The sequence below is a fragment of the Magnusiomyces paraingens genome, assembly GCF_902498895.1.
Source record: "Magnusiomyces paraingens strain CBS 517.90 genome assembly, contig: contig3, whole genome shotgun sequence".
NCBI classification, from domain to species: Eukaryota; Fungi; Ascomycota; class Dipodascomycetes; order Dipodascales; family Dipodascaceae; genus Magnusiomyces; species Magnusiomyces paraingens.
Window position 1 is genome coordinate 602,295 of NW_022474069.1, and position 26,137 is coordinate 628,431.

General features: G+C 42.7%; 11 protein-coding genes across 11 annotated transcripts; 6 read left to right on the forward strand and 5 right to left on the reverse strand.

Moving 5' to 3' along the window:
* Window positions 1-51: 51 nt before the first annotated feature.
* Window positions 52-1,119, reverse strand: SAPINGB_P003489 (uncharacterized protein; the record flags this gene model as incomplete). Its single annotated transcript, XM_031998207.1, has 1 exon — window positions 52-1,119. One exon carries the CDS (start codon window positions 1,117-1,119, stop codon window positions 52-54), a length of 1,068 nt encoding a protein of 355 aa, XP_031854098.1.
* Window positions 1,120-1,277: 158 nt separating this feature from the next.
* Window positions 1,278-4,017, reverse strand: SAPINGB_P003490 (uncharacterized protein; the record flags this gene model as incomplete). The annotated part of the gene is made up of 2 exons (XM_031998208.1): window positions 1,278-3,949; window positions 4,005-4,017. The coding sequence occupies 2 exons, from the start codon at window positions 4,015-4,017 to the stop codon at window positions 1,278-1,280; spliced, it is 2,685 nt and encodes an 894-aa protein (XP_031854099.1).
* A 1,304-nt stretch (window positions 4,018-5,321) lies between these two features.
* Window positions 5,322-6,032, forward strand: SAPINGB_P003491 (uncharacterized protein; the record flags this gene model as incomplete). The annotated part of the gene is made up of 1 exon (XM_031998209.1): window positions 5,322-6,032. One exon carries the CDS (start codon window positions 5,322-5,324, stop codon window positions 6,030-6,032), a length of 711 nt encoding a protein of 236 aa, XP_031854100.1.
* Window positions 6,033-6,728: 696 nt separating this feature from the next.
* Window positions 6,729-7,709, forward strand: SAPINGB_P003492 (uncharacterized protein; the record flags this gene model as incomplete). The annotated part of the gene is made up of 3 exons (XM_031998210.1): window positions 6,729-6,765; window positions 6,844-6,859; window positions 6,965-7,709. The coding sequence occupies 3 exons, from the start codon at window positions 6,729-6,731 to the stop codon at window positions 7,707-7,709; spliced, it is 798 nt and encodes a 265-aa protein (XP_031854101.1).
* A 61-nt stretch (window positions 7,710-7,770) lies between these two features.
* Window positions 7,771-8,913, reverse strand: SAPINGB_P003493 (uncharacterized protein; the record flags this gene model as incomplete). Its single annotated transcript, XM_031998211.1, has 4 exons — window positions 7,771-8,176; window positions 8,233-8,429; window positions 8,513-8,731; window positions 8,797-8,913. The coding sequence occupies 4 exons, from the start codon at window positions 8,911-8,913 to the stop codon at window positions 7,771-7,773; spliced, it is 939 nt and encodes a 312-aa protein (XP_031854102.1).
* A 1,320-nt stretch (window positions 8,914-10,233) lies between these two features.
* Window positions 10,234-13,350, forward strand: SAPINGB_P003494 (uncharacterized protein; the record flags this gene model as incomplete). Its single annotated transcript, XM_031998212.1, has 1 exon — window positions 10,234-13,350. The coding sequence occupies one exon, from the start codon at window positions 10,234-10,236 to the stop codon at window positions 13,348-13,350; it is 3,117 nt and encodes a 1,038-aa protein (XP_031854103.1).
* A 142-nt stretch (window positions 13,351-13,492) lies between these two features.
* Window positions 13,493-14,663, forward strand: SAPINGB_P003495 (uncharacterized protein; the record flags this gene model as incomplete). The annotated part of the gene is made up of 2 exons (XM_031998213.1): window positions 13,493-13,785; window positions 13,874-14,663. The coding sequence occupies 2 exons, from the start codon at window positions 13,493-13,495 to the stop codon at window positions 14,661-14,663; spliced, it is 1,083 nt and encodes a 360-aa protein (XP_031854104.1).
* Window positions 14,664-15,772: 1,109 nt separating this feature from the next.
* SAPINGB_P003496 (uncharacterized protein) lies at window positions 15,773-17,123 on the forward strand (the record flags this gene model as incomplete). The annotated part of the gene is made up of 3 exons (XM_031998214.1): window positions 15,773-15,883; window positions 15,960-16,055; window positions 16,158-17,123. The coding sequence occupies 3 exons, from the start codon at window positions 15,773-15,775 to the stop codon at window positions 17,121-17,123; spliced, it is 1,173 nt and encodes a 390-aa protein (XP_031854105.1).
* Window positions 17,124-17,208: 85 nt separating this feature from the next.
* Window positions 17,209-20,088, reverse strand: SAPINGB_P003497 (uncharacterized protein; the record flags this gene model as incomplete). The annotated part of the gene is made up of 1 exon (XM_031998215.1): window positions 17,209-20,088. The coding sequence occupies one exon, from the start codon at window positions 20,086-20,088 to the stop codon at window positions 17,209-17,211; it is 2,880 nt and encodes a 959-aa protein (XP_031854106.1).
* A 707-nt stretch (window positions 20,089-20,795) lies between these two features.
* SAPINGB_P003498 (uncharacterized protein) lies at window positions 20,796-22,827 on the reverse strand (the record flags this gene model as incomplete). Its single annotated transcript, XM_031998216.1, has 3 exons — window positions 20,796-22,172; window positions 22,326-22,347; window positions 22,706-22,827. 3 exons carry the CDS (start codon window positions 22,825-22,827, stop codon window positions 20,796-20,798), a joined length of 1,521 nt encoding a protein of 506 aa, XP_031854107.1.
* Window positions 22,828-24,348: 1,521 nt separating this feature from the next.
* On the forward strand, window positions 24,349-25,569 carry SAPINGB_P003499 (uncharacterized protein; the record flags this gene model as incomplete). Its single annotated transcript, XM_031998217.1, has 1 exon — window positions 24,349-25,569. One exon carries the CDS (start codon window positions 24,349-24,351, stop codon window positions 25,567-25,569), a length of 1,221 nt encoding a protein of 406 aa, XP_031854108.1.
* Between the last annotated feature and the right edge of the window lie 568 nt (window positions 25,570-26,137).

Genomic DNA, 26,137 nt, shown 5'->3' on the forward strand with positions numbered 1-26,137 from the left:
TTTTTTATTTTATTTTATTTTATTTTAATTTAATTTAATTTTAATTTTTTTTTATTTGGGAGCAGGAAGAGACTTGACGGAGTTGCTAAAGTCACGGACAATGATTTCGCACGTCACCTGCTGGCACAGCTCTTTTCTATTATTTGGTGGGAGTTTAGAAAAAAACTGGAGACCCGAGGCACGCTCGACGGCGGACACTGGAACAGCAAAGGCCTTAAGAGGAGTCTTATTATCGATACGTTCATTAGGGAGCACAAATGCGCCAATTGCAACATCGGAGGGTCTGCCAGTTTTTAAGGGTCGTTCGCCCACAATGATTTTGTAAAAGTGAGTTGGGACTGCAACACCGTCACCAATGACTTCATAGGTGACACGCATCTTTCCGTCTGCACCACGCTTAGGCAAAAACAAGGGTCCGGAAACAATGCGAACCGACTCGTACTCCTTGGTAAGTCTGCGGCAAAAGTCCTCGAAATGGGCCCAGTAGTCTCTGTTGAACCCATCGCCCACCTGTGGCGACATGTTTGTGAGGAAGAATGTTTGGTCCATAGCACCTTGTGAGAACTTGGCATCTGCGGCTGGGGCCAGGTGTCCACGATCATAACCGGAGCGGAAAAAGTCTCTTAGTCTAGATTTGAATGTATCCGGAACAGCAGGGTCTTCCTTGAACACGGAGTTTTTGCGGTCAATGCCATCTGACGCGCGGAACGCCAAGGATTCAGCGGTAATGTGTTCCACGACGTAATGAGGGTTGCGCGTGCGGCGGTCATAAAACGAAATAAACTCGTCGCGAACAGCCAAGTCGGAGCTTGGACCCGGGTGCCCGTACCGCGCAAAAAACTCAGACGCGTTGATGGGGACCAGCCCAGAACCAGGATTGCCATCGCCAGAGCTAGGTGACACTGGTTGTAGGAAATCATAGACGGAAAAAACTGTAGTACCTGGAGGGGGCTTGTCTGGGAGACCACCAAAGGGAGACCCAGCGGAACCGACGGGAACTGCACCGCCGCCAACAGGGACTTGAGGAGCATTGTTGGAGTTACTTCCACCCCAAAACATGGACACAAGTCCGGCACCAAAAAGGGCTCCGGTGGCTAATGACGGGTTAAAGAAAGACATAATAATAATAGATGAGGATGAATGGCTAGAGGTCAAATCAAAGAGAGAGAGGAAGAAAAAAAAAAAAAGTTGACCATAAAAAGAATTTTTTTTTTGTTACACACACACAAATGAGGTTCCCAGTTTTTACAAACTTTGTTACATAATACACGCAACCACTATATTCCCCCAAAGTGCCGGTCAGCCTCGGTGCAATGCCCGCCTCGGGCAGCATTATCAATTGCAAAACACAAAAAGGCGGCATCGACAACCATACTAAGGATACCCTCAGAAGCCCCTAAAACAAACCACCCAATGAAGGCAGCAATAAGTCCCGCCATGTACCCGTACAGACTACCGTCAGTATACATTGCCGCATGGACCCAAGCGCTGTACCCGAGGACTAGCGACATGACACCACGGGCAGCAGACAGTAGCATTTTGGCAAGACGGTATGCAGTCCATGAGTGGCCACTGCGGACGGTTGGGTTGTTATAGCCATGGTCGAGGTACCGAAGGCTGCCAATAGCCTGTGCAGAATCGACTAAGCTTTGCGAATTGATGATGGCATTGGACAGGGCCAAGGGGTTTGTGAGGGCCATGATAGATGTTGGAGCAAAATGGTAGACTGCTAGTTGGAACATACCGACTGCGCGGCGTGGGAGAATGTAAAGCGGGAGACGTACTGCTAAGCGGAGGAGCGACGATAGACAAATGGTTCCAAACTGGGCGCTGAGTGAGTACTGGAGTGCAACGTATGTCATATCAGCTGGAGAAGGCTGTGGCCGGGCGTTACGGTAAAAGTACCATTGAGACACCACGGCAGAGATAGTACTGCGCTGGAACCCAGAAATGACCCCCCACGACCAAAGGTACATAAAAATGTAAAATGCGGCAAGCGCCCATGATTTGGGGTCCAAGACCCAGCCCGTGGTCCCATGGTTTAGGACTGCATGACCTTGGAGGAAAACGCGCATAAACATGTGAAGCCAGAGCCAGGTGGCGAGAATAAAGAGACCGACTGAGGCATAGCCCAGAACAATGAGAGGTGGGTTATCTGCGAGAATAGAGGATGCAAGCCGGATAATTCCAAGGGCTCTATTAAGGGCAGCACGGCCTGTGTAGATAAAATAACACCAAAGAATGCCCATGGTGAGCGGAAGAATAGTTGTCCAGCGCATGACACGGTCTTGAGTTGTGTTGCCACCGTAAGCTGATCGGTAGGACATAATAAGAGGGTATATGGTAAATCCAAAGAGAGTTGTAGGCACAGCAACAATGGACAGGTAAAAGAGGGCCATGGAGTATCTGCGCAGGAGAAAGATCCATGCGACTGAAGCCATGGAGGCAATGAAAATGTCCATGAACAGGTACCTACCTGATTTTTGGAGCATGGTGTACATGGTATCTTTAAAGGGGGCGGACGAGGGTACGTCAGTTCGTAACCAAATGATGAGAGAAGTAGCCAGCATGCTGGATATCAATGCCAGGTAGACATTTGCCCAAATGGCATCAAACTTGGGCATGTCTTGAGAGGGTTGTTGTTGGGTGCTTGTTTCTGGTGGAATGAAGCGACTCATGACATCGTCGTCTTGAGCCTCGAGGTCGGTTTGTCTTGGGAGAAAACTGGAGGGGTCAAATGGGATAGAGACACCTGGGAGTACTGATGATGGGAGGGGCCGTTCGATTGCAATGTCGTCTGGAGGGTCTTCGGCATCGTAGTCTGGGTCATTATCATTGTATTGTAAGGGAGTATTACCGAGCTGGCTTTTGGATTGGGGGGTTGCAGAAGAAAATGGGATTTGTTGAGGAGTGAGTTGAATGCTCTCCATTTGATGTGGAGATAGTGATGAAGAGAGGAAGGAACTGGATGCAATGTTTTTCAAATTGAGAATGCTATTTTTGATGCCGCTGGCATCTGGAAGGAAAGATGAAGGACGTCTTAAGGCTGAAAAGGAAGGTGTTGTTGCTGTTTGATTATGGAGAATGGAGGATGGAATTCCATTATTACCCATGTAAAGGCTTGGTTGTGGGGTTTCATCAAAGGATGAAATGCTGCTTTCCATAGAAGCTGAAGCAAATCGATTCTGAGGGTTATCGTCGATTGATAGAAATGCAGGACTAGCATTATTTTCTTCGTCGTAATCGTTTTCTTCTTCCTCATCGTCCATATTTCCGTTATCTTCTATGCCACTAGTACTACTGCTACTGCTGCTGCTACTGCTGCTACCTTCGTCATCGAAGGTAGATTTAAAACGTGATGGAATTGTTCCAATTAGAGATCTACTGGGAGAAGTAGTTGCTGGAGAAGTGGTTGCGACGGCTGATCCACCGTCCATGATATATTTTGGCATGAAGGAAGACCCCCAGGGACCTTTTTTAGGGTTGTTATTTAAAGAAGAAGATGATGAAGAGGTTGTAGTTGTTGCATAGACTGAGGAAGATCGATATCTTGAGGTAGAAGGGCCGACTGGACTTGTTGTAGATGAAGGAGGTGTAGTGTCACTGGAATTTCTGTGTAGATGGTGATGATATGACGGGTACCGAGTATTATTATTATTATTATTTGGGTATCTCGAAGAAGAAGATCCAGTTTGAGATGGGGTGCCTCTACCGCTACTATTTTGGCCCGATCTTAAATGACCTTCAGCCATGATGAAAGATTTAGATGGGTTGTTTTTTTTTGAGGATGGTTTTACTGTAGAGTCATTATCGTTATCGTTATCTTCATCATCGTCTTCTTCAAATTCTGCGGCTGAGTAAAAGAGTGGGGCTTCGTTAGGATTTGCTGAGAAACTGCCTCCAGCGGCGGATATTCTAGCTTGTGAGTGGGAGAGGAACTTTGAAGCGTCTTAAGAGAACAGGAGGTTAGTTATCAAGATTTATGGAAATAGCTGTATACGTACATTCGGAGAACATTTAAAAAAAAAAATAGAAATGTGTGATAAGAAGATTTGATTAAAAAGAACTAATTTAAATGATATTACCGTGAGAATAACTATTACTGATACTATTAAAAAAGTGAGGAGGGAAGATTTAAGTGATGTAATGTCTAGTTATTATATTAATGTTGATTTAGAACTACCGTGAGATTGACTACGGTGGCTGTTGTTTGTTTGTTGGCTGAGGTAGTTAGTTGGTGGTTGTGATTAAAAAAAAAAAAAGAAGGTTTGTGATAAGGAAGGGAGCAAAAAAAAAATAAAAATAAAAATAAAAAAAAAAAAAATAAAAAATTGAATTATATAAGCACAATACAGAGGCTTATCAAACTAACAACCAGAGAGAAAAAGGGAAAAAATTGCGTGCCAGCTTTGATACTACTATGTGTGCATTTAGCAAATAGGCAGAAAATAAGAGGAAGAAGAAGAGCAGATTGCAGAACAGGTAAAAAGAAGTCTTAAAACTCTTCAAAGTTTTTTTTTTTTATTAAAGATTTTTTGGTAGATATTATGTTAATAACATTTAGAGGTTTTTATTATAATAAATAAAACCTACATAATTATGTTCAAAGCTTTCCAAGGAAGAAGATGGAAAGACTAAACATGAAAATTCCTTAGCATAAGCAGTTAATTATAGATTCAGATATAAATTATTAACAATAAAGAAAGGAAAAAGAACTTTTAAAAAAAATTCTATTTTACTTTTATACTAAATTTGATTTGATTTGATTTGAAAGTTATATAGAAACCATTCATGTTATTGATACATGTTAGTTATGTATACCTAAAGTACTTACTATAACTTACTTACATTGATGCATATAAAGTGTATACTCAAGTCTCAAGAGTTAAGATATTAATGGGCATACGTAAATTCTCTCATTTGTTTCAATGAAACAAAAAAAGTGAAAAAATTTTCTCATTCCAAATAAATATATATATATAAAAGAACTTCAAATCTTTCACTTTTACTTTTCCATATGAATACCTTTATATAAAACCAGATTTACCCCAGACTTCTAGTCCTACCCTAACCCCTTTGTGGTGACATTCCAGTGGTGTTCTCCCTTTCATACTAAACCAAAACAAACAGGAAAAAAAAAAAAAGAAGACCACCTAATCAATTTTTTTCTTACCTTCTTTTTCCGTAGCTTCAAACCCCCAAAAGATCTCCTTAATTCACCCTAATTCTTTTCTAATATATATAAAGAGTAAACCCATTCAGTATTAACTTTTAATACTTTTCCCCTCGGTTGTTTTTATTCTCTAACCCATTCCTCTCTAATGGCTCCTGAAACAGTCGAGCCTTCGGTGCTCGAGTTGGGACTCATCACTGAAAACGATCTCTCCGTGTCCCGCGTCACTACCCCAGTCAACAATGAAAAACCTAATATCTCCTCAAAAGGTCTTCGAGGTCGTTCCAAAAGTACCTCATTAAAACCTTCTCGCTTTCAATCACACAATCAACTTATCATTGGAGCTGTTGTCATAGCCCAGATTGCCTCTCTAGTCCTCATGGCTTTCTACTATAAATCCATGTACTCTGTCTCTCCATATGGCTGCTGTGCTCTGGTATCGTTTCTTCTCTGCGGCTTTTCTCAAGGCCTATTGCAAGCCATTGTTCATCGCAGACTCCACATCATGGGTCTACTCAAATACTACTGTTATGGCGTGCTTAACGGGCTTTGGACAAAGTGGTGGACTGATAACCTCATGGAGGCTGTTGAGCATGTACCTCTGCGTGTTTTATTAGACCAGACAATAGGAAATCCTATCAACTTGCTCATCTTTTTCACTTTTGTTTCCTATTGGGACGGAAGAGACATTGAATCCTACTTTCACCAAACTTATTTCAAAATGCTCAAAACAAGCTACATAATTTGGCCCTTTGCATCGACCATCCAATTCTTTTTTTTGGATCCTAGGTTCCTAGTTCCCTTTAACAGTCTGGTCAATGTTTTTTGGACTGTTATTTTGGGTATTATAGCAGGCTGATTATCATCATCATCATCATCATCATCATCATCATCATCATCATCATCATCATCATCACACACACGTACACAACAAAAATATGCCTTCCATTCACCCAATCCAACTTTTTATGCACACGAGTAATGATTCCTTTTTTTTTATTTAAAAAATACACTTATAGATTTTTATTTTTCATCTTATTTTTCTTTGTCAATATTTAATTACTTTAAAATGTTTCTCCATTATTTATTTATTTATTTATTTGTTTGTTTTTTTTTCACATCAATAATGTGCGCCGCACGGGCGCGTGCTTTGACCATTTGCCGTTTTTCTGGCTGCTCGCCTGTTTGCTTGGTTGTCCAAATCCTCAGGGTCCTCTCTTTTAACAACAATATTGCCAAATAAATAAACAAAAATACTACCAGATTCTACTGAAACTTTGTATATTATATATTAGGTACTTCTCTGACATTTATATCTTCATGATTTATTAAAATCAGCTTTTTTCTTGATTTTTTTTATCTCCAAAAATGATTATTAAGTCTAGTTAGTTTTACATAACTGGGTGGGGGCTGCTTCGGCCTTGTCCTAAAATGGCATCTACGCACACAGTGAATTCCCACTACCACATATTTCTTTCATCACCACCACCACCACAAAAACATTTCCCACATCTATTACTCAATAACCATCTTAAACCTCCCATCTCTAATCACAATGAGCTCCAGAACATGGGACTACATTGCCAAAATAGGTCAGTATTTACTTTCTTTTATCTTTTTCTTTTTTTTTTTTTAAAAAAATTTCTAACTCTTTTTCTATCCTGTTTTAGTCATGATTGGTGACTCGTATGTTTATCTTTTTTTTCTCGTTTAACTATATAACCTTTCTCCAATATCTCAGTACCTAACCTTATCATCCAATTCATTTTTTATCAATCTTTGTTAAAACAGAGCCTGCGGCAAGTCTTCACTTACAATCAGACTAACTGATGACCGCTTTTCTCAAGTCCACGACGTCACAATCGCCGCAGAAATCGGCAGCAAAATCGTTTCTGTAGGCACAGCAGGCGAACACATGAAGCTGCAAATCTGGGATACAGCTGGTCAAGAACATTTCCGTGCAGTCACTCGCTCCTACTTCCGAAACGCGGCTGGATGTCTTCTTGTTTACGACGTCACTCGCAGATCAACATTTGTCCATGCAAAAGAGTGGCTCGATGACATTCGAACACAGGCTGATGATGATATTGCAATTTGCCTTGTGGGCAATAAAACAGATTTAGTAGAAGATCCAGAAGAACAAGAACGAGAACAAGAAGAACAATCACAAAATGATACCACAAAAACAAGTAATATACAATCTCCCCGGCAGGCCCGGGCTCCACGACAAGTGACATATGATGAAGCCAACAAATGGGCGCGCGAAAACAATATTTTTACATTTGTCGAGACTAGTGCAAAAGACGGCAGCAACGTGTTGGAAGCATATTCTCGCGTATCAAACGAAATCCACCGCAAAATCGTGAGCGGCCAGTACGATCTTAATGATCGCTCGCATGGAATTAAAGCGGCAGGAACAAAACGGGTAGGAACCGGAGGTGGCGGAGGTGGTGGTGGCGGTAGGCTTGTGAAACTATCAATGGACGCAGCTGGTCAAAATTCAGGATCCAAAGAGTCTAGCAATTCATGTTGTTGATTAATTTTAGTCTTTTATATAAAGTACTAATAAATTATTATAAAGATTCTATTTGTCTTTCTTACTTTTCTTCGTTTTCTAAAAGAGCCTTGACCTCAGGCTTGGGCTCAACCTCCACCTCATAAGCTGGTCTCGGGATTTCAAAGGCTTGGATGGCCGGGGTATAAGTGATGCCACCACATCTGGCCACAGGCTTGAGTTTGGCCAAATCCACATTGGCCAGTTCCTCATCAACCACGTCCTCGCGAACATGCACATGTACGCCTTCCAAGATAAACAGCTCGCCTGATGCGTTTCCTGTGCGATGCGAAGTAAACTCCACGACCTGGCGCACCTTCACCTCCACGGAAAAGGCACTTTCGGCAACAAGCGCGGGTGCAACCTTGACAGACTTGGCTTTGGTCAGACCAGAAAGAGGCCACTCGGATACGTTTCTAGGAGCATTTGTGCAGGTAAAGTTGGCAGCTCTTTTATAATAGTTAGAAACAAACAAACAATTTGAAATAAAAGTTAAAATACTTACTCAATAAACCACTCGGAAATAATGTTGATGGTAGCTTCGCCAGTAGCCTTGAGATTGGATGCAGTATCCTTCTCAAAGCCAGTGCCCTTGGAGATACCTACTGTAAAGATGATAGGGTCACTGTTGACAACTTCAAAGTAAGAGAACGGAGCCAGGTTAGTGACACCATCTTTCGAGATTGTTGAGATGAAGGCAATCTGTTGGTAATGAGTTAGTGGTCTTGATTTTGAGCATAATTCCTTTTTTTTTTTATTTTATTTTTTTTTTTTCAAATACTTACAGGACGAGGTGTGATACCGGAAACCATAAGCTTGTAGTTGTTGATGGGGCTGCGGCCCTCGGCATATGGATCAAAGTCAATTTTTTTATGCTTTTTCCAGTCATCACTGTTGGCTCCTTGACCTGGTTTCCAGTTCTCGGCATTGGGAGATTTTGTGTAGAAGAGGTGGTGGTCAGCGTCAAATTTGGGACGAGCTTCTTGGACAATTTCAAAGTCGGACTACACAAGAAGGTTAGTTATTTTGGCAATTAGTCAATAATGTCTTATTATTGGGAAATACATACATGGGCATGACGCTTGACGCTGTCGCGGGGGGGAATAGTAGAAGAAGATGACATTGTGCGAACAAAGAATGGGAGTTTAGAGACAATGAAGAACGGACGGAATTGCTTTGTGAGCATAAAAAGAGGTGGTGAGATGGGGGAGGGGATGAGTGTTGGGTTTTATAAGAGAAATTGAGGGAAATAGAGATATCGACTGATTTAACAGAAAGAAGAAAATAGAAATTAAAAGAAAGAAAGAAAGAAAGAAAGAAAGAAAAGAAGTTGTTTTGGTGTGGATTTTTTATAGTCGTTACAATTGTTGTTGTTGTTGTTGTTGTATATGGACAATACCGAGTAGTTCAAATTCCCACACAACGGTTTTTCAACACAGTCTTTTAATGTTTACAAACCAAAGCTTTTTCTTTAAACTGGAATTAGCTAAATCTTACTAATTTACGATAAGCCTTGAAAATCAAAAAAAAAAAAAAAAAAAAGGCAGTGGGGCTCCTCTTCCTCCTCTTCCTCCTCTTCCTCCTCTTCCTCCTCTTCTTCTTCTTCTTCTTCTTCTTCTTCTTCTTCTTCTTCTTCTTCTTCTTCTTCTTCTTCTTCCTCCTCCTCCAAACTCTTTCGATCCGCCTTTAATAGGAAAAAACCCGACCGGTTGTCCGGCATGGAATAGAAACTCTCCAAAAACCCCGTTTCTTTACAAGTTTCAATTGTTTTTTTTTTTTTTTTTTTTTTTTTCCTTTGGTAGTTGGTTGTGATCTTAGGAAGTCAAAGGTACCTTGTATATAAGCAATTGTCTGAGTTCAAACAGCCCCCACCTTCGGATATCTGCCTTTTCTCTATTAGTAATATATATATAAATGAAATAAAAAAAAAAGTTAAAAACTGTTACATTCAATTTTGGCTTTTTCAATTTAAATGTTTATTTGAGAAATATCAATAAAGAAAACCAAAAGGGAATTGTCCAAGTGGGGGAAACAAAAAAGTGAAAACTTGTGTGGACCAAAAGTCTCCTATGACACTGTCGCCAGTCTATCCAAACTGACAATCACCAGTAAGAGCAGCAACAACAACTACAATAAGAACAACAACAAATGAAGTTTTAATCATTTGAAAAAATAAATACTTTTAAAAAATAAATTAAAACAAAAATTGAAACAAATCAATACTTTCAACAATCCACCTGGCATGCTACTTGTTTCTCTTATACTATTAACTCCCTCCCCCGTGTTCATAGCCGTGCACGTTTTGTATTGGTCAGCTTATGTAAGACGCGCGTAGACGACGCCACTTTTAAGTTTTTTTTGCCAAAATGAAAAAAAAAAAAAAAATTGGCCAGATCAATTTTCAAATCTCTCACGAAAAAAAAAAAACCACCATCAACTTAACTCAAACCAAGCAAAAGATACCCACCTCATCTGATCTGACCAAAATTAAATATAACATTAAAACATGTACCGGCGAAGGGCTCCGACTAATTCATCTTCGTCTTCTTCGGCTTCAAGCCTAAATGCTCCGTTTAAACCCGTCATTTCTAGACCCCCAAGTAGCTCCTCAGCAACAACCAACAACAATGAACCTCTTAAGACCTTGGGTTCGTGTGCACCACCACAGCAAAGCAGCCTTAAGAGAAATACCCCGGAAAACGTAGATACCAAGTCTGAAATAAACCCATCACCAGCAATAACCCGTGCACCAGGACTTCCTATAAAACGTATTAAATCAGAGACTACCCTGCCTGGATCTTCTCCCGCACACAGACCTGTATCAAGCCGAGTATCCATCCCAATCACTAAACCTGCATCTTCAGCTCAACTTTCAACATCAACCTTAACTGCATCATCAGATGAGTCAACAAACCAATACTTTGAGGTTGTCTGGCGTAAAGTCACAGCAAAGAAAAATAAAACTTGGGACGGAGATGGACTCTTAACCCTGGCTGCAGACGGCGCCGTGACACTCGAAGGAAGCAATGGCCGTGTGCTTGCACGCTCACGGGTTCAAGGCAAGCTCTGTGTGGACCATTTTCTCAAGGTTGGCCATCTGGAAGTCGAAATTTCAGCCGTTGTAAGCCCACAAAACAAAGATACCCTGTTTCTTGCTAAAACAGTGCTCCCCTTAGTCAAAACAAAAGTCGCTCCAAACACATTCCACTCGCCCCTCGCAAACAATACCACTCACCAGTCTTCTCTCACCCGCTCGGGAATCGTCCCAAGAGCAAACCAGGGTAATGTCCACGGTATGCGGCACGACCCTAACGATCCTAACGCCCACGTCTTGCCGCGACCAACAGCCGCACCGCCCCCAGGGAAATCCGTCATTGACGTGGTCATCGATCCTCTACTCGGAAAATACCTACGACCGCACCAGGTCACCGGTGTTCAGTTTCTTTACGAGTGTGTTATGGGGTATCGTAATTTCCAGGGCCGCGGCGCGTTGCTTGCTGATGAAATGGGGCTGGGCAAAACTCTCATGACAATCACTCTCATCTGGACACTTCTCAAACAAACTCCCATCGAGGGAAATCTGCCCACTATTCAACGTGCCCTTATTGTATGTCCTGTCACTCTCATCAACAACTGGAAAAAGGAATTCCGTAAGTGGCTCGGACCCATGCGCATCGGTGTGTTTGTTGTCGACAGCAAAGCAAACATCCGTACTTTTGTAGGCAGCAGAGTTTATCAGGTCGTCATCGTTGGCTACGAACGACTCCGCAGTATTTCGCCCTATCTCAAAAAGGCATCCATAGACTTGATTGTATGTGATGAGGGCCACCGCTTAAAGTCGGCAAACAACAAGTCTGCCCAAGCCATTTTAAGTCTTCCATCCCAACGCCGCATCATTCTCTCAGGAACCCCGATCCAAAACGATCTAGGTGAGTTCTTTACTATGGTTGATTTTCTAAATCCAGGAATTCTTGGCACCTACGCTACGTTCAAAAAGGAATTCGAGCTCCCCATTCTTAAGTCTCGCCAACCGGAGGCTCTCTCAAAAGATATTGAAAAGGGTCGAGTCCGGTCGGAAGAATTGTCCAAGCTTACGCGTCTTTTCACTCTTCGAAGAACTGCAGACACTCTCGACAAATATCTCCCCCCTAAAACTGATGCCGTTATATTCTGCAGACCTACAACGCGTCAAGCAGAGCTCTACAAAATGCTTGTTGAATCAAGTTCCATTAAAAAGTGTTTGGGCTCAAATGTTGCTGTAGATCATTTACGTGCAATCACAATGCTCAAGAAGTTGTGCAACTCTCCAGCGCTTCTCAAAGATTCAGACTTTGGCGCTCTCAATCTCCCACCCACTCTGCCCTTTAGTAGTGGCAAGCTCCAGTTCTTGCTCCAGTTTCTGCGCATTTTGTATCAAACTACAGAAGAAAAAGTCGTCATTGTGTCAGGGTATACTCAAACTCTGGACGTAATTGAGGATGCCCTTAACGAAGAACACTTTACGCAGCTACGGCTAGATGGCAGCACATCAACCAACAAGCGCCAACCACTGGTTGACAAGTTTAACGCAGCAAACAATAAAGATGCTTTTGTTTTCCTTTTATCGTCCAAATCAGGAGGCACGGGACTTAACTTGGTAGGTGCGTCTCGGCTTTTCCTTTTCGACACAGACTGGAATCCTTCAGTTGATTTGCAGGCCATGGCACGCGTACACCGTGACGGCCAGAAACGACCAGTGTATGTGTATCGTCTGTTGACAACGGGTGCCATGGACGAGAAGATTTTCCAGCGACAGATTACCAAGCAAAGTTTGGCTGAGAGCTTTATGGACGGACGGCATGAAAATGAAGAGATTGATAAAACGAAAAAGAATGGACCCAAAACTCTGAGAAAGTCATCGGCTGGAGTCACGATGGGTACATCCAGCACTAATTCATTTTCTTTGGCAGAATTGCAAGATTTGTTTACGTTCCATGAGCACACAAAATGTCATACGCACGATTTGTTAGGGTGCTCGTGCCAGAGCAAACTTCCCAAGGGAGATGGAACAGGGAACCCTCTTGCAACACGGAACATGACTTATGACGAGCAAATGGAGCTGAGCCAGCATGCCAAAGAAGCTGCAGAGGATTCAGATAGTAGCGCGTGTTTCCTTGGTGGGGAGAAAGAAGAGGATGACGATACAGATGATGAGCAAGAAAACAAGGACCGCCCAAGTAAAAGGTTTGGCGGATGGACAACGGCTCGTGATGTGGTCGAAGGCACAGCACCTGTGCCCGAGGTAGTGCGGGAGCGGGCTAAAGGCAAGATGAAGGGATTATTTGAGTACCGGCACATTGATGTGGATGCATTTCTTGCACAGCGACAGACTCGGTTGGAATCCAGTGGGAGTAGTAGTATTGGGAGTTCTTCTGGAAGTTCTAAGAGTGTTGAGGAGAATGAGAGAGATAAAGAAGAAAAAGAAGAGGAGGGGGAGGAAGAGGTTGCGGAAGATGATGAAAACATTGATGATGAGATTTATATTGGGGACGCGATACTTGCTCAAGTCATAACGGCAGAGAAAAGAGGCCGGATGGCTGTGAGTTACATTTTCACGAAAAACTCAAAGAATATAGAAACCTAATTTAGCTGTCACAATAAAAAATTTCATAGAGTGTTATTATTTTTCAATCAGCAAAGAAACAAAAAAAAAAAACTTATCAACCCTTAAAGATACCCTTTAAGATCAAATCTTCGGGATTGTTTATACCATCTTCCCCAGAATAATGGCTAAACGCAAGCGTAAACAAAACAACAAATCCGATCCCTGGGTGCCACCTAAGGAGACAGCTTCTGAATATTCTGCTGGGAACAGGGGGAAACGAGCGCGTGCTGCATCTAATATTAGCTCCAGTACAGACTTGCAGTCGACCTCTTCCAGCCAGCACCCGCCTGAAGACTTGCCGCCTGACCTGCGCAGGTTCTGGTACTCACGATACCGGCTGTTTTCACAGTTTGATGAGGGCATCGAGTTAAGCCCGGAGATGTGGTACAGTGTGACTCCTGAAGCCATTGCTCGGTGAGTTATTCTTAATGATGTTATATCTTAATCCCACTTGTTTTTTTTTTTTTTTTTTTTTACAGACTAACTGGCAATTTTTTTTTAGAGTCATTTCAGATCAAATTAAACAACGGTATCCGAGAGCACATGCCGTATTTGATGCATTTGGTGGAGCTGCGGGTAACACGATTCAGTTTGCACGAGACTTTACCAAGGTCCTTTACCTGGATGTAAACGGCAACAACGTGGCCATGGCTCGTCACAATTACGGGGTATACTGGCCCCGTGAGCGTCAGAAAGTGGTTGCAGGTGTTAGTATTGAGTCCGAATCAAAAGAAGAAAAAGGAGAAGAGGAAGACGAAATAAAAAAAGCTCGTAGAGAAGCGTTGAACCGTGAAGAGTACATTAAAAACGAACATACCGAATTTTACCAAGGTGATTTCTTTACATTTCAGTATCCACCCGCAGAAACAGTGATTACAGACAACAGGTTCACTCGCAACGACGTTATTTTCTTAAGTCCACCGTGGGGCGGGACTTCTTACAGTAAGAGCAACGTGTGGGATCTGGCGTCATGCCAGCCATATTCCATACAAAAGGTTGTGCGCCGTGCGCGTGAAGCGTTTTCCGACAACATTGTGCTATATTTGCCTCGCAATTCTAACTTAGACGAGATTATTAATGACAAGGACTTGTTCCCGGATTTGCCGAGTGGTGAAGTTGATGACAGTGATGAGGAAAAAGACAAAGATTGCAAGTCTGTTGAGGATTCTGAGGCCCCGTTACGCCCTCGGGTCCCGGCATTATACTTGAATGATAATGGCAGGTGTCGAGCGTTGTTACTTTTCCTTGGTCCTGGGCTTGAGCCTCTGCGGCATGACTTTTACAAGCCATGAGGGTGGAGGTTGAAAATGATATGGCTAGGCTATTTTACAATGCGAGACATATAGATAGATATTACACACGTGAAATTGTATGATTAATGGTAAATGGATATGGTCTTATCTGTTTAGTTTAGATTTTTGTATAATAAATTATAATAAATATTTAATAATTAAATAAAACGGATATGAATATCAAAGTGTTTGAGTATTGAAATATTGAAATATTACAATTAAAAAGCGCTAGTTAGTATGGTTGTTTGGCCTCTAAGGGAAGTTGTCCGCTAATTAGTTCCGCGGTCCCTTGAAAACCCGTCCATAGCCAGATTCTCCGGAGCCGTTCATGAATGTTTAAGGGTATATAATTGTTTCTCGAATTAAAAACCCCGTCTATAGCCAGATTCTTACAAGAGCCGTTTATTAGCATAGACATGAACATGAGCATGAGAATGAGCATGAGCATTAGCATGAAATATTAGCATTTGAAAGTATATATTGTTTGTTTTTCATTTTTTTTTCAAATTCAAAAGCACGTTTAAAATGCATATTGTTGGTTGATAAGGCAGGTTAAAGTTTGTCAGCTAAGGGAAATTCTCGCCGATAGAATTACAACATAAAAAAGACTGAGAGCCAAATAATAGTGAGTGAAAGAACCCAAGTACATACATCCAAGACAAAAAAAAAATTATGGCTTTGAATCATCATAAAGAATAAGAATTCAAATTTTTTTTTTAAAAAAAATAAGATCTCAGATATAAAAGTTTTTTTAGAAATATAAAACAAAAAGTTTTGTTGAAGATTTAAAAGCTACAAATGAAAAAAAAAAAAAATTTAAATTTAGATTTTTTGGCCGTTGAAAAATCGCAGATTATGCAACTGAAAATTTCAACGATTATCACGACAATCAATTAAAATTATGTGTGTGTGAGGAATTTACATCTTTGAAAAAGACTTTGGAATATTTAAAAAAAAAAAAATTATATAAAAGACTGGTGAAATCCGCCAAAATGGCTTTTTTTGAAAAAAATGTACATTTGAATAAATAAATTTCAATATTTATCTATCTGTTTATCTATCTTCAGGTTTAAATTCAGCTTTTTTTCCTTCAAATTTAAGTGCCCAATATGAATAATATTCAATCCCCCCTAACAGTCAAACCAAAAGTGCTCATCTTTAACGACTACTACGCAGATACTAAAGAATTTGCCGTCTTCTCACAAACATTCAAATGTGTGGTAAGTCCAATTCTTTCATGCCTTTTTATTTTTTTTTTAAAAAAAAAATTCTTTTGACTCTAACTTTCATCTATAGCACTACAAGTTCTCGACTCGCGATGCTTTCATCAAAGACATGCAGTCTGTCCATAGCGACACAGTTGCCTTTCTGTGTATGTTCTGTGGCCTCGACGTAAGTATTATCATCATCATCATCATCATAAAAATAAAAAAAATAAAACTACATTTCACTCATAACATTTCCTTCCTTCTCTAACTTCTTCTACGCTTTCAGCCCATTGGCAGCTTGACCGCAGACCTCGTCCCCCATCTACCCCAGTCTCTCCGAATCATTGTTTCCAGCTCTGTAGGTTATGACCATTTCGACACGCGCGCGCTGGCCGCTCGCTCACCCCCAATTCTTTTCTGCAACACCCCAGGCACAGGTGCCGCTGCACCTGTCGCAGACCATGCCCTCCTCTTAACTCTTTCCCTCTACCGTCAACAACCAGCGTTTGAGCGTGTCCTCGCACTCTCTGGTGATATGGCTGCCGCGCGTGCGCTCCTCACTTCTGGAAGACCCTGGGATGCTTCAGCTGGCCGTCCCCTGCTTGCTGATCTCAAATACCGCGACGACTCGAAACATCATATTTTGGAAGTCTCTGCTTCTTTTGGTGACCGTGTAGGTGACCGACCCGTCGAGGAGCCGCGCGGCCATACCGTTGCTGTACTTGGATTTGGCCCTATTGGCCGCGCAATTGGCGCCCGTTTGAGTGCAATCGGCATGCATGTATGCTATTACTCCCGGAACCCAGCTCCAGCCAGTGTCACAGAAAAGTTGGGATACCACGCCAAACACTACTCGCGTCTTGCTGACATTCTTCCTCGTGCACAGTTGGTCGTCGCAGCTCTCCCACTCACCCCACAAACCCGCCACCTGCTCAACGATGATACTCTGGCTCTGTTACCTCAGGGCGCGCGTGTCATCAACGTGGGTCGTGGCGCAACTGTAGACTCGGCTGCCTTGCTGCGGGCCCTACGCTCTGGTCGTATTCACGGAGCCGGGCTCGACGTGATTGAGGGTGAACCCCAGATTGAGCCAGGACTATTGGACCGCTGGGATGTTATCATAACCCCTCACATTGGCTCATCTACCCGCCAAAATGCCATCCAAGCGCAGGGCGTGTGCATGACAAACATTACAGCCTTTTTTGAAAATAGAATCGACAGTGTCAAAGCTGTCAACAAAGAATTTTTTTAATTAATTAATAATAATAATAATAATATTTATATTTCTACTAATACACAAAAACTTTTAAGGAACTCTCTAATTTTCATTGCCCTCCTTAAAGCTTCTCCTTAAGAAGAGCAGTAATCTCGTCAACGGCAGCACCAATCTGCTTCTCGTCAATACCAGAACCCTGCACAGTGGGTCCCTTGCCACCGCTGCGACCACCAACGTGCTTGGTTGCAACAGCACCAAGATCCTGGGCAGTGACACCCTTGTCGAGCGCAGGCTTGCCAATGTAGCACCCGTGGGCAACCTTACCTTCCTCGCCGGCAAAGAGGTACACGGACTTATCGGACGCCTTGATCTTGACGTAGTTGATAGCTTCTGTCAGAGCCTTGGAGTTGGCAGAAATGTCGGCAATGTTAGCAACAAGGTAAGGAGCATCCTTGTGCTCTTCAAAGTAACCAGTCACAGTCTCAAGAGCCTTCTTGGCCTCAGCCTTCTGGCGAGCCTTGAGCTCATCAGAAATCTTCTTCTGAATCTTGGTATACTTCTCATTGAGCTTTGCCTTGGCCAAAACAGCAACAGTCAGTTGCTTCAGCTCAACACCAAGAGCCTTGGAGCGGGCCTCCTTCTCAGCACCAAACTCGTGGGCCTCCAAAGCATCAAGCTTCTCGTCAAAAGACTTGGCAAGCTTCTGAACATCGTAAGCAGTAGTACCAGTAACAGCAACAATACGACGGATACCCTTAGCAATACCACTCTCTTCAATAATCACAAGCTCCTTAATGTCACCAGTCTTTGCAACATGGGTACCACCGCAAAACTCAATAGAAGCCTTGGTCCAGTTGATATTTTCGGGCTCGGCAAGGAGATCCTCAACGGGAATACCGACAGAGACAACACGAACAGGATCAGGGTAGGTCTCACCAAAAACGGCACGAACACCAGAAATCTCACGGGCTTGAGCAAGAGGAACATCCTTAGCATAAACAGGGACATTCTTGGAAATCTCCTCATTGGAAATATTCTCAACCTTCTCAAGCTCTGGAAGAGTCAAAGCCTGCTTGTGAGAAAAGTCGAAACGAAGCTTCTCGGGGGCAACAAGGGAACCCTTCTGGTCAACACCATCACCAAGAACGCCACGAAGAGCAAAGTTCAAAATGTGGGTACCAGTGTGATTGTTGCGAATGGGCCAACGACGAAGGTCGTCAAAGCCAGCAACAACATTGTCACCGAGTTTGAAGTTACCGTACTTGATGTAGCCAGTGTGGAGAACATAACCAGCATAAGTCTGGACATTCTCAACCTCAAACTCAGACTCACCGTCAATGACAATCTTACCAGTGTCGTATTCCTGACCACCCTGCTCAGCGTAAAAGTTGGTCTTGTCAAGCAAAACACCAATCTGGGAATCCTCAGCAAGACCCTCAGTAGTGTCAACAAACTTATTGTCGGAGTAGATGGCAATGATCTTAGCATCAACGTCACCAGGGAGGTACTTGTAATGGTCATCAGTTCTAGGGGCCTTGTGCTCCTGTTCAAGAGCAGCAAGACTGTGAACATCCAGCTTAAGAAGCTCCTTACCGGCAGAGCGTTTACCACGCTTGGAAGCCTCGTAAGAAGCAAGACGAGCAGTCTCAAACTCAGCCTCGTCAATCTCGAGACCAGCTTCCTCAGCCATCAAGCGAGTAAGATCAACGGGGAAACCATAAGTATCGTAAAGTCTCCAAACGTCCTTACCATTAAGCTTGGTCTGGCCATTCTTCTTGGCAGTTTCGGCGTATTGCTCAAAGAGTTTCTCACCACGATCAAGGGTGCGGGAAAAGGATTGTTCTTCTTCATTGAGAATCTCAAAAATGGTCTCAGTATCCTTCTTGAGCTCGGGGAAGATGTCAGAAACCTGTTCAATGAGAACAGGAGCAAGACGAGAGAAAAAGTTGCCAATAGGAACATCAAATTTCTTGCGGACGTAGCGGGCACCTCTGCGGAGAATGCGACGAAGAACATAGCCACGGCCTTCATTGTTAGGGTATCCGCCATCAGCAATGGCAAAAGTCAGAGTGCGGACGTGGTCAGCAACAACTCTGTAAGCAGTGTCAATGCCATCAACATCGTCCTTGCCAAAGGCACCAGCATAAGGTCTAGCGCCAGTAAGCTCCTGAATGCGTTCAAAGATAGGGGTGAAAACATCAGTATCGTAGTTGGAAAGCTTGTCCTGGAGAACAGACACAAGACGTTCAAAACCCATACCAGTATCAATGTGCTTGGCAGGGAGGACGAGAAGCTCACCGCTAGCCTCACGGTTGAATTGGATAAACACAATGTTCCAAATCTCAAGAACATTGGGGTCATCCATATTGACAAGGTGGGAAGCATTGCGACCACCAATGCGGTCATAGTGGATTTCGGAACAAGGGCCGCATGGGCCTTGATCACCCATTTCCCAAAAGTTATCCTTGGCATCTCCAGGAAGAATGTGATCCTCAGGGACACCATTGTCGAGCCAAATCTGTCTGGCCTCGAGATCGGGCTCCAGGCCCTGCTTCTCGTCGCCACCAAAGTAGGTCACGTAAAGACGGTTAGGGTCAAGGCCGTAGACCTTGGTAAGAAGCTCCCAGGCCCAAGGGATGGCCTCCTTCTTGAAGTAGTCACCAAAGGACCAGTTACCCAGCATTTCGAAAAAGGTGTGGTGGTAACTGTCTCTACCAACATCCTCGAGATCATTGTGCTTGCCACCAGCACGAATACACTTTTGAGAGTTTGCAGCGCGGGTAAGCTTTGAAAGAGGAGAGGAGGGCTCGACGGTACCCAAGAAGATGGGCTTGTACTGATTCATGCCTGCATTGGCAAAGAGAAGAGTGGGATCATCGTAGGGGATGACAGAAGAAGAGGGGACAAATGTATGGTTTCGAATGTCCTTAAAGTATTCGAGGAAAGTATTTCTAACCTTGGAAGCGGGCCAGTTTTCTGGAGTAAGGTTGGATGTCGACATTGTTGATCTGTGGCGGAAAGAAGAAGATGGGATTCGGATACAGGGTCTCAGAATGGACCGGGGGAAATGCATCAACTAGGGGGGGAAGGTGTGGATATATAGGAGAAGTAAAGATGGAAAGAGAAATGAAATAAAATAAAATAAAATAAAAATTAAAGAATAAAAAAAATATAAATAAAGTGAAAATTAAGAGATATTTATACTTTTTAAATTAAATTCCAAAATGGATTTAGAGATAAGGGAGATAGATAAAAACAGAGCCCGGGGATGTTTTATCGCAAACAGATCGTGTCTGGTATGGAGAGAAAGGGGGTGGTTGTGAAGAGGTTTTGTGGTGATTTGATAATGAGGATTTGCAGTAGTAGTTGTTAGTATTGTTAGTAGTGGTGGTGGTGGTGGCGAAAAAAAAAAAAAAAAAATTATTCAAAAGAGTCATCAACTTTGTTACAACATTTGTAACATGTTAAAAATCTCGTTACACACAAAATAAATAAACTCCAATTGTCAACAATAGCATTAACTGAAAATCTCATAATTTATGAAATTCATTTATTCATTCATTATAATGAACTAACTATAGTATATAATAATTCTTTTTTAAATGCGTTTTTTTATTATCAATTTATTTTTTTTTTTTAAATGGAATAGTACTTTGGTATTATAAGGATGATTATTATATAGACAAATACAAACTACCGATTGCAGGTTTAAGCAGCCTCGGAAGCAAGCTTCTCGGCCTTGGAAACAACCTCCTCAATGCCACCAACCATGTAGAAAGCAGCTTCAGGGAGAGAGTCGTGCTTGCCCTCAAGAATCTCCTTGAAAGACTTAACAGTGTCCTTCAAGGGGACGAGACGACCCTCAATACCAGTGAAGACCTCAGCGACAGCGAAGGGCTGGGAAAGGAATCTCTGGATCTTACGGGCACGCTCAACGGTAAGCTTATCAGTCTCAGACAACTCATCCATACCAAGAATGGCAATGATATCCTGGAGAGACTTGTAAGCCTGGAGAGTCTGCTGGACCTGGGTGGCAACATCGTAGTGCTCCTGGCCAATGACAGCAGCGTCAAGAAGACGAGACTTGGAGTCAAGGGGATCGACAGCGGGGTAGATACCCAACTCAGAAATAGAACGAGACAACACAGTGGTGGCATCCAAATGGGCAAAAGTGGTGGCAGGGGCAGGATCAGTCAAATCATCGGCAGGGACGTAGACGGCCTGGACGGAGGTGACGGAACCCTTCTGGGTGGTGGTAATACGCTCCTGGAGGGCACCCATATCAGTGGCAAGGGTGGGTTGGTAACCGACGGCAGAGGGGATACGACCCAAAAGGGCAGAGACCTCGGAACCGGCCTGGGTGAATCTGAAAATGTTGTCAACGAAGAGCAAGACATCCTGGCCTTCCTCATCACGGAAGTACTCGGCAATGGTAAGACCAGTAAGAGCGACACGGGCACGGGCACCGGGGGGCTCGTTCATCTGACCGAAAACGAGTGCGACCTTGGAGTCACCCTCAAGGTTGATGACACCAGTCTCCTTCATTTCACGGTAAAGATCGTTACCCTCACGGGTTCTCTCACCGACACCAGTGAAGACGGAGAAACCACCGTGGGCCTTGGCAATGTTGTTAATGAGCTCCTGGATGAAGACAGTCTTGCCGACACCAGCACCGCCGAAAAGACCAATCTTACCACCACGGGCGTAGGGAGCGAGAAGGTCGACGACCTTAATACCGGTCTCGAGAACCTCAGCAGAGGTAGACTGCTCAGCAAAGGTGGGGGGCTCAGCGTGAATAGGAGAGTACTTGGTAGCCTTGATGGGACCACGCTCATCAATGGGCTCACCAATAACGTTGATGATACGGCCAAGGGTACCACGGCCGACGGGGATGGTGATGGGGGCACCAGTGTCAGTGACTTCCTGGCCACGGACGAGACCCTCAGTACCGTCCATGGCAATAGTGCGGACGGTGTTCTCACCGAGGTGCTGAGCGACCTCGAGGACGAGCTTCTCACCATCGTCTCTCTTGAGGACGAGAGCGTTGTAAATGGCGGGGAGGTTGTCTTGGTGGAATTGGACGTCCTAAGGGAAACTTGGGTTAGTGTACGCTCATTGGCTAGAAATGAAAAATTTTCCAATTCGTGGTAGGTCACCATAACTCTGGGCCAATGAAAACTCAAAGGCTGGCAAAAAAAATGGCTGGCAAAAAAAAAAATCAAAACTTCAAGTACTTACAACAACGGCACCGACGACGGATCTAAAAAAACACAAAAGTTAGTATTTAAAATCAATGTAGTGAAACCAAAAAAAAGTTATAATGTTTAATGTCAATGTGGAAGTTTCAATTGAAGTTTGTTTGTTGAGCGAGTTATAAGACCAAGCTAGCATTTTTGTCTGTAGATATTGCTATAAAGCGCGCAAGAGCTGAATACAAGCTTGTAACCCAAAAGCAAGTCCAAATTGAACAGACTCCTCAATTGATGCTGAAAAGAAATTAAATTTGTGCCATTGAAAATATTTCTAATGAAAAGAAACAAATTACTCGGGCTCAATGATAAAAAAAAAAAGGTGAAAAAAAACATCGAAAACAAGCATTGAGAATTAGTTTTTCTTACCTGACGGTACCAACAGCAGTGGCCTCAGTGGCCATGGTTCTGCGGCCAAAGAGACGAGCGTTAGACTGAGCGACACGGAAGGCCGAGCGGGAGACGCTTGGGACGAGACGAGGAGCAACCATTGTTAAAGGTCTATGTGTGGAGGGTGGGGTGGATGGGATGGATGAAGGGGAAGAATGAGAGAGAGGTGGAGAGAAAAAAAAGAGAGAGAGAGAGAAAAAAAAAAAAAAAAAAGAGGAGGAGAGGAGAGAGAAGGGAAGGAATATCACACTTTCGTGATAGAAAAAAAAATAAATAAATAAATTAAATAAAATAAAATAAAAATAAAAAAAATAAAAAAAGGGGAGAGGGCTAGGGGAAAAAATCCATAAAGTAAGTACAAACAAATAAGCGGGCCAGTCAGCCAAAGCCAGCCAACAATAGGCCGTGGCTTATCCCCTTTACTGGTGGTGGTAGTGGTAGTGCTGGCGGTGGTGCTGCTACTACTACTACTATTGCTATTACTATTACTATTACTACTACTACTACTACTACTACTACTACTATTACTACTGTTGTTGTTGTTGCTGCTGCTGCCTGTATATATTTTTTTTTTTGGTTCCACCCAACTAGACCGGTGCTGAGCTCTGGCTGGCTCTCTGGCTGACTGGCTGGCACACACTGGCTGGCTAGTTAGCTGGCACACACTGGCTGACTGGCTGGCTAACCGACTGAATGGTTGGCTGACTGGGGCAACCACACATAGACTTGTAGACTTTTTTACATATACACACCTACATACATAGACACACATATACTAACACACCTATAAAAAAAAAATACCTAAGCACACATGCAGCCACTGGGCTACCAGAAATGTTGTAACAAACCAAAATATTGTAACATCCAAACAGTCTGGTTGGTTGGCTGTATGGTGTACGGCTGATGGCTGGCGTGCTTTTCCCAATCCTGTGTGTGGTTGGTTGGCTGCGTCTGTGGGCTGGTTGGTTGGGAGTGAAATTTTTTTATTTTTTTTTTTTTTTAGTATTTTTTTATTTTTTTGTATGGTGAAAGATTTCATAGCGCTACTTTAGAAATTTGACCTCTATATAGTGAGAAATTTATTTCTAGTAATAGCAATATTATGGGTTAGGGCAATCAATTAATAGTTTCTATTGGCTGAAATTTATTATGCGGCTTTAGTATGAGGCTTTTTTTTAGATCCGATTAGACAAGTGGGTCCCGATTTGGGTCTTGAGCTTAATTTAATTAAAAAAAAATTAAAATAAAATAAAATGTATAGCGAACCCAGACCGAACCCCAAAAAAATGGGTTGTCGTGGCTACAAGATCAACACGAGCAAAAAAAAAAAAAAAAAAATTAAATAGCAACCAACTTTAATTAGATAATCCGAAAATACCTACCGTGTTTCTCGTAAGTCTAATTACATCATTCATGACAAACTTTTCTAATTTCTTTTATGAGAGCTATTTACTACAATCATCATGTGTGACTTCATTGTACATCCTTTAATGTACCCAGAAACTTCCTGCTGGCGTTTGTTTACTTGTTGATGGTCAGTCAATCAATACATACAGGTATTACATACAATCTCTTCACTCCAATCTTATCCCAATACCTATCTACCGAGCCTTTTGCTTCAAATGACCACCGACCAAGCCTTTGCGGCTCTTCCGGATGATTTGCGTGCACAGGTTTCAAAAGCAATTGAACAATACCCGGGAACTCGCAATGTCTTTCTTGCATTATATTCCCACTTGACGGATCTTAATGATTCTTCAACATCAAAGAAGCGTAAGCTAACACCTACACCAAGCTCATCCAACACAACCGCCGCTGCAACTACTTCTTCTGCTTCACCTTTGAATGTCGATGAAGACAAATGTCTCCGCATCCCAGGTGTATCGGTCCAAATTCCTCTCCGCAAACGTCTTGATGTTATACTGGCTCCTGGAGGTCTTGTTATTTTACAAAAACCCGGTGCACACATCTCTGACCCACCAGAGTTTGTGTTGGGGGCCACACAAATCCGTGCAGTATATCTATTGCCAATTCCTGAAAAAACGCGACCACATTGGGCCCTCCTAATCACCCAAAAAGCCGCCTCTTCTGAGCCATTACTAGCAACAATCACAGCAGATGCCACTCGTACTGTTATTAAGCCAACAGGTGCAGCCGCCGGAGAACTTTACTCAGGTGATATTAACGACATGGTGTTGCTCTACTTTCAACGCCAAAACATAGAGCCAACTTCTGTACAAACCCTTCCACCAGGCCAAACCTTTGTTCACGTGAGTGCACATAGAGGGTCCAAAGATGGTGTACTTTATTTTCTTCCAGGAGCCGTGATTTTTGGCTTTAAGAAACCCGTGTTGGTGTTTGAGCTCGGCGGGATCCGAGCCATCTCATACTCCTCCATCACCTCTTCTACATTTAATCTAATTGTCAAGTACAAGGGAGATGTTGATGATGAGGCTGTCACAGAAACAGAATTTTCAATGATTGACCAACGCAGCTTTGAGGATATCAATAGATTTGTTGATTACCATGGACTCAGCAACGAAAGTCTTGCTGAGGAACGTCGCGCCAAGGTCGACGCAAAGGCCGTATTCCCCGATGAGCTCATTAGAGCATCACGCGAAGAAAGCAAAAAGGATCAACAGGAGCAGCGGCAACCGACTGGTAAGAGTGCAGATTCAGTCAATTTTGCAAATCATGAATTTGACTCTGAAGACGACGATGATGATGCTGACTTTGGAGCAGGTGGTGACCAAAATGATGAAGAAGATGAATCAGGATCAGGATCTGAAGATGAAAGATCTGAAGATGAAGAAGCATCCGAAGATATTGGAGATTCAGATTAAGACATTTTACTATTCTACGAATGGAATGTATAAAAAAAATTTTCTTGAAAAAAATATTTACAACAACTTTTATCATGTTGACCGGGTATGAAACCAAATAACCTTAGGTAAATAATAGAGCATTCGGCGATTAAACGGACAGACGTCAATCTCCAGCACGTAGCGACTAGTCTCTATAAAAAATCGTCCCCCTAGAGCAGTAGTTTAAAACAAGAAAAATAAAAGAAAAAGTTAAAACAAGAGAGATATAAAATCTCAAGCTCTACTTTTTTTTTTCTTCTTCTGCAGAATAGAGAGACCCCCAGTCACAAGTTATCCAAAAACCTCCAAACAGAACGTTCGAAAGTATCAGACAACAAGAACCAGGGCCACAGAGAGCATTGTGCCAAAACGGCACAAGCCTTCTGCATGATCTTTTCAGAGACAGCACCATTGGCTGTGTATGGAAAAAAAAAAAAAAAGAAGAGAAAAGGAGAAACGAGGTGAAAACTTTTTCTATATTTATAGTAGTAGAAATTTACCTACAAAAGTTGAAAAAAAAAAATTAAAAAAATTAAAAATTACAAAT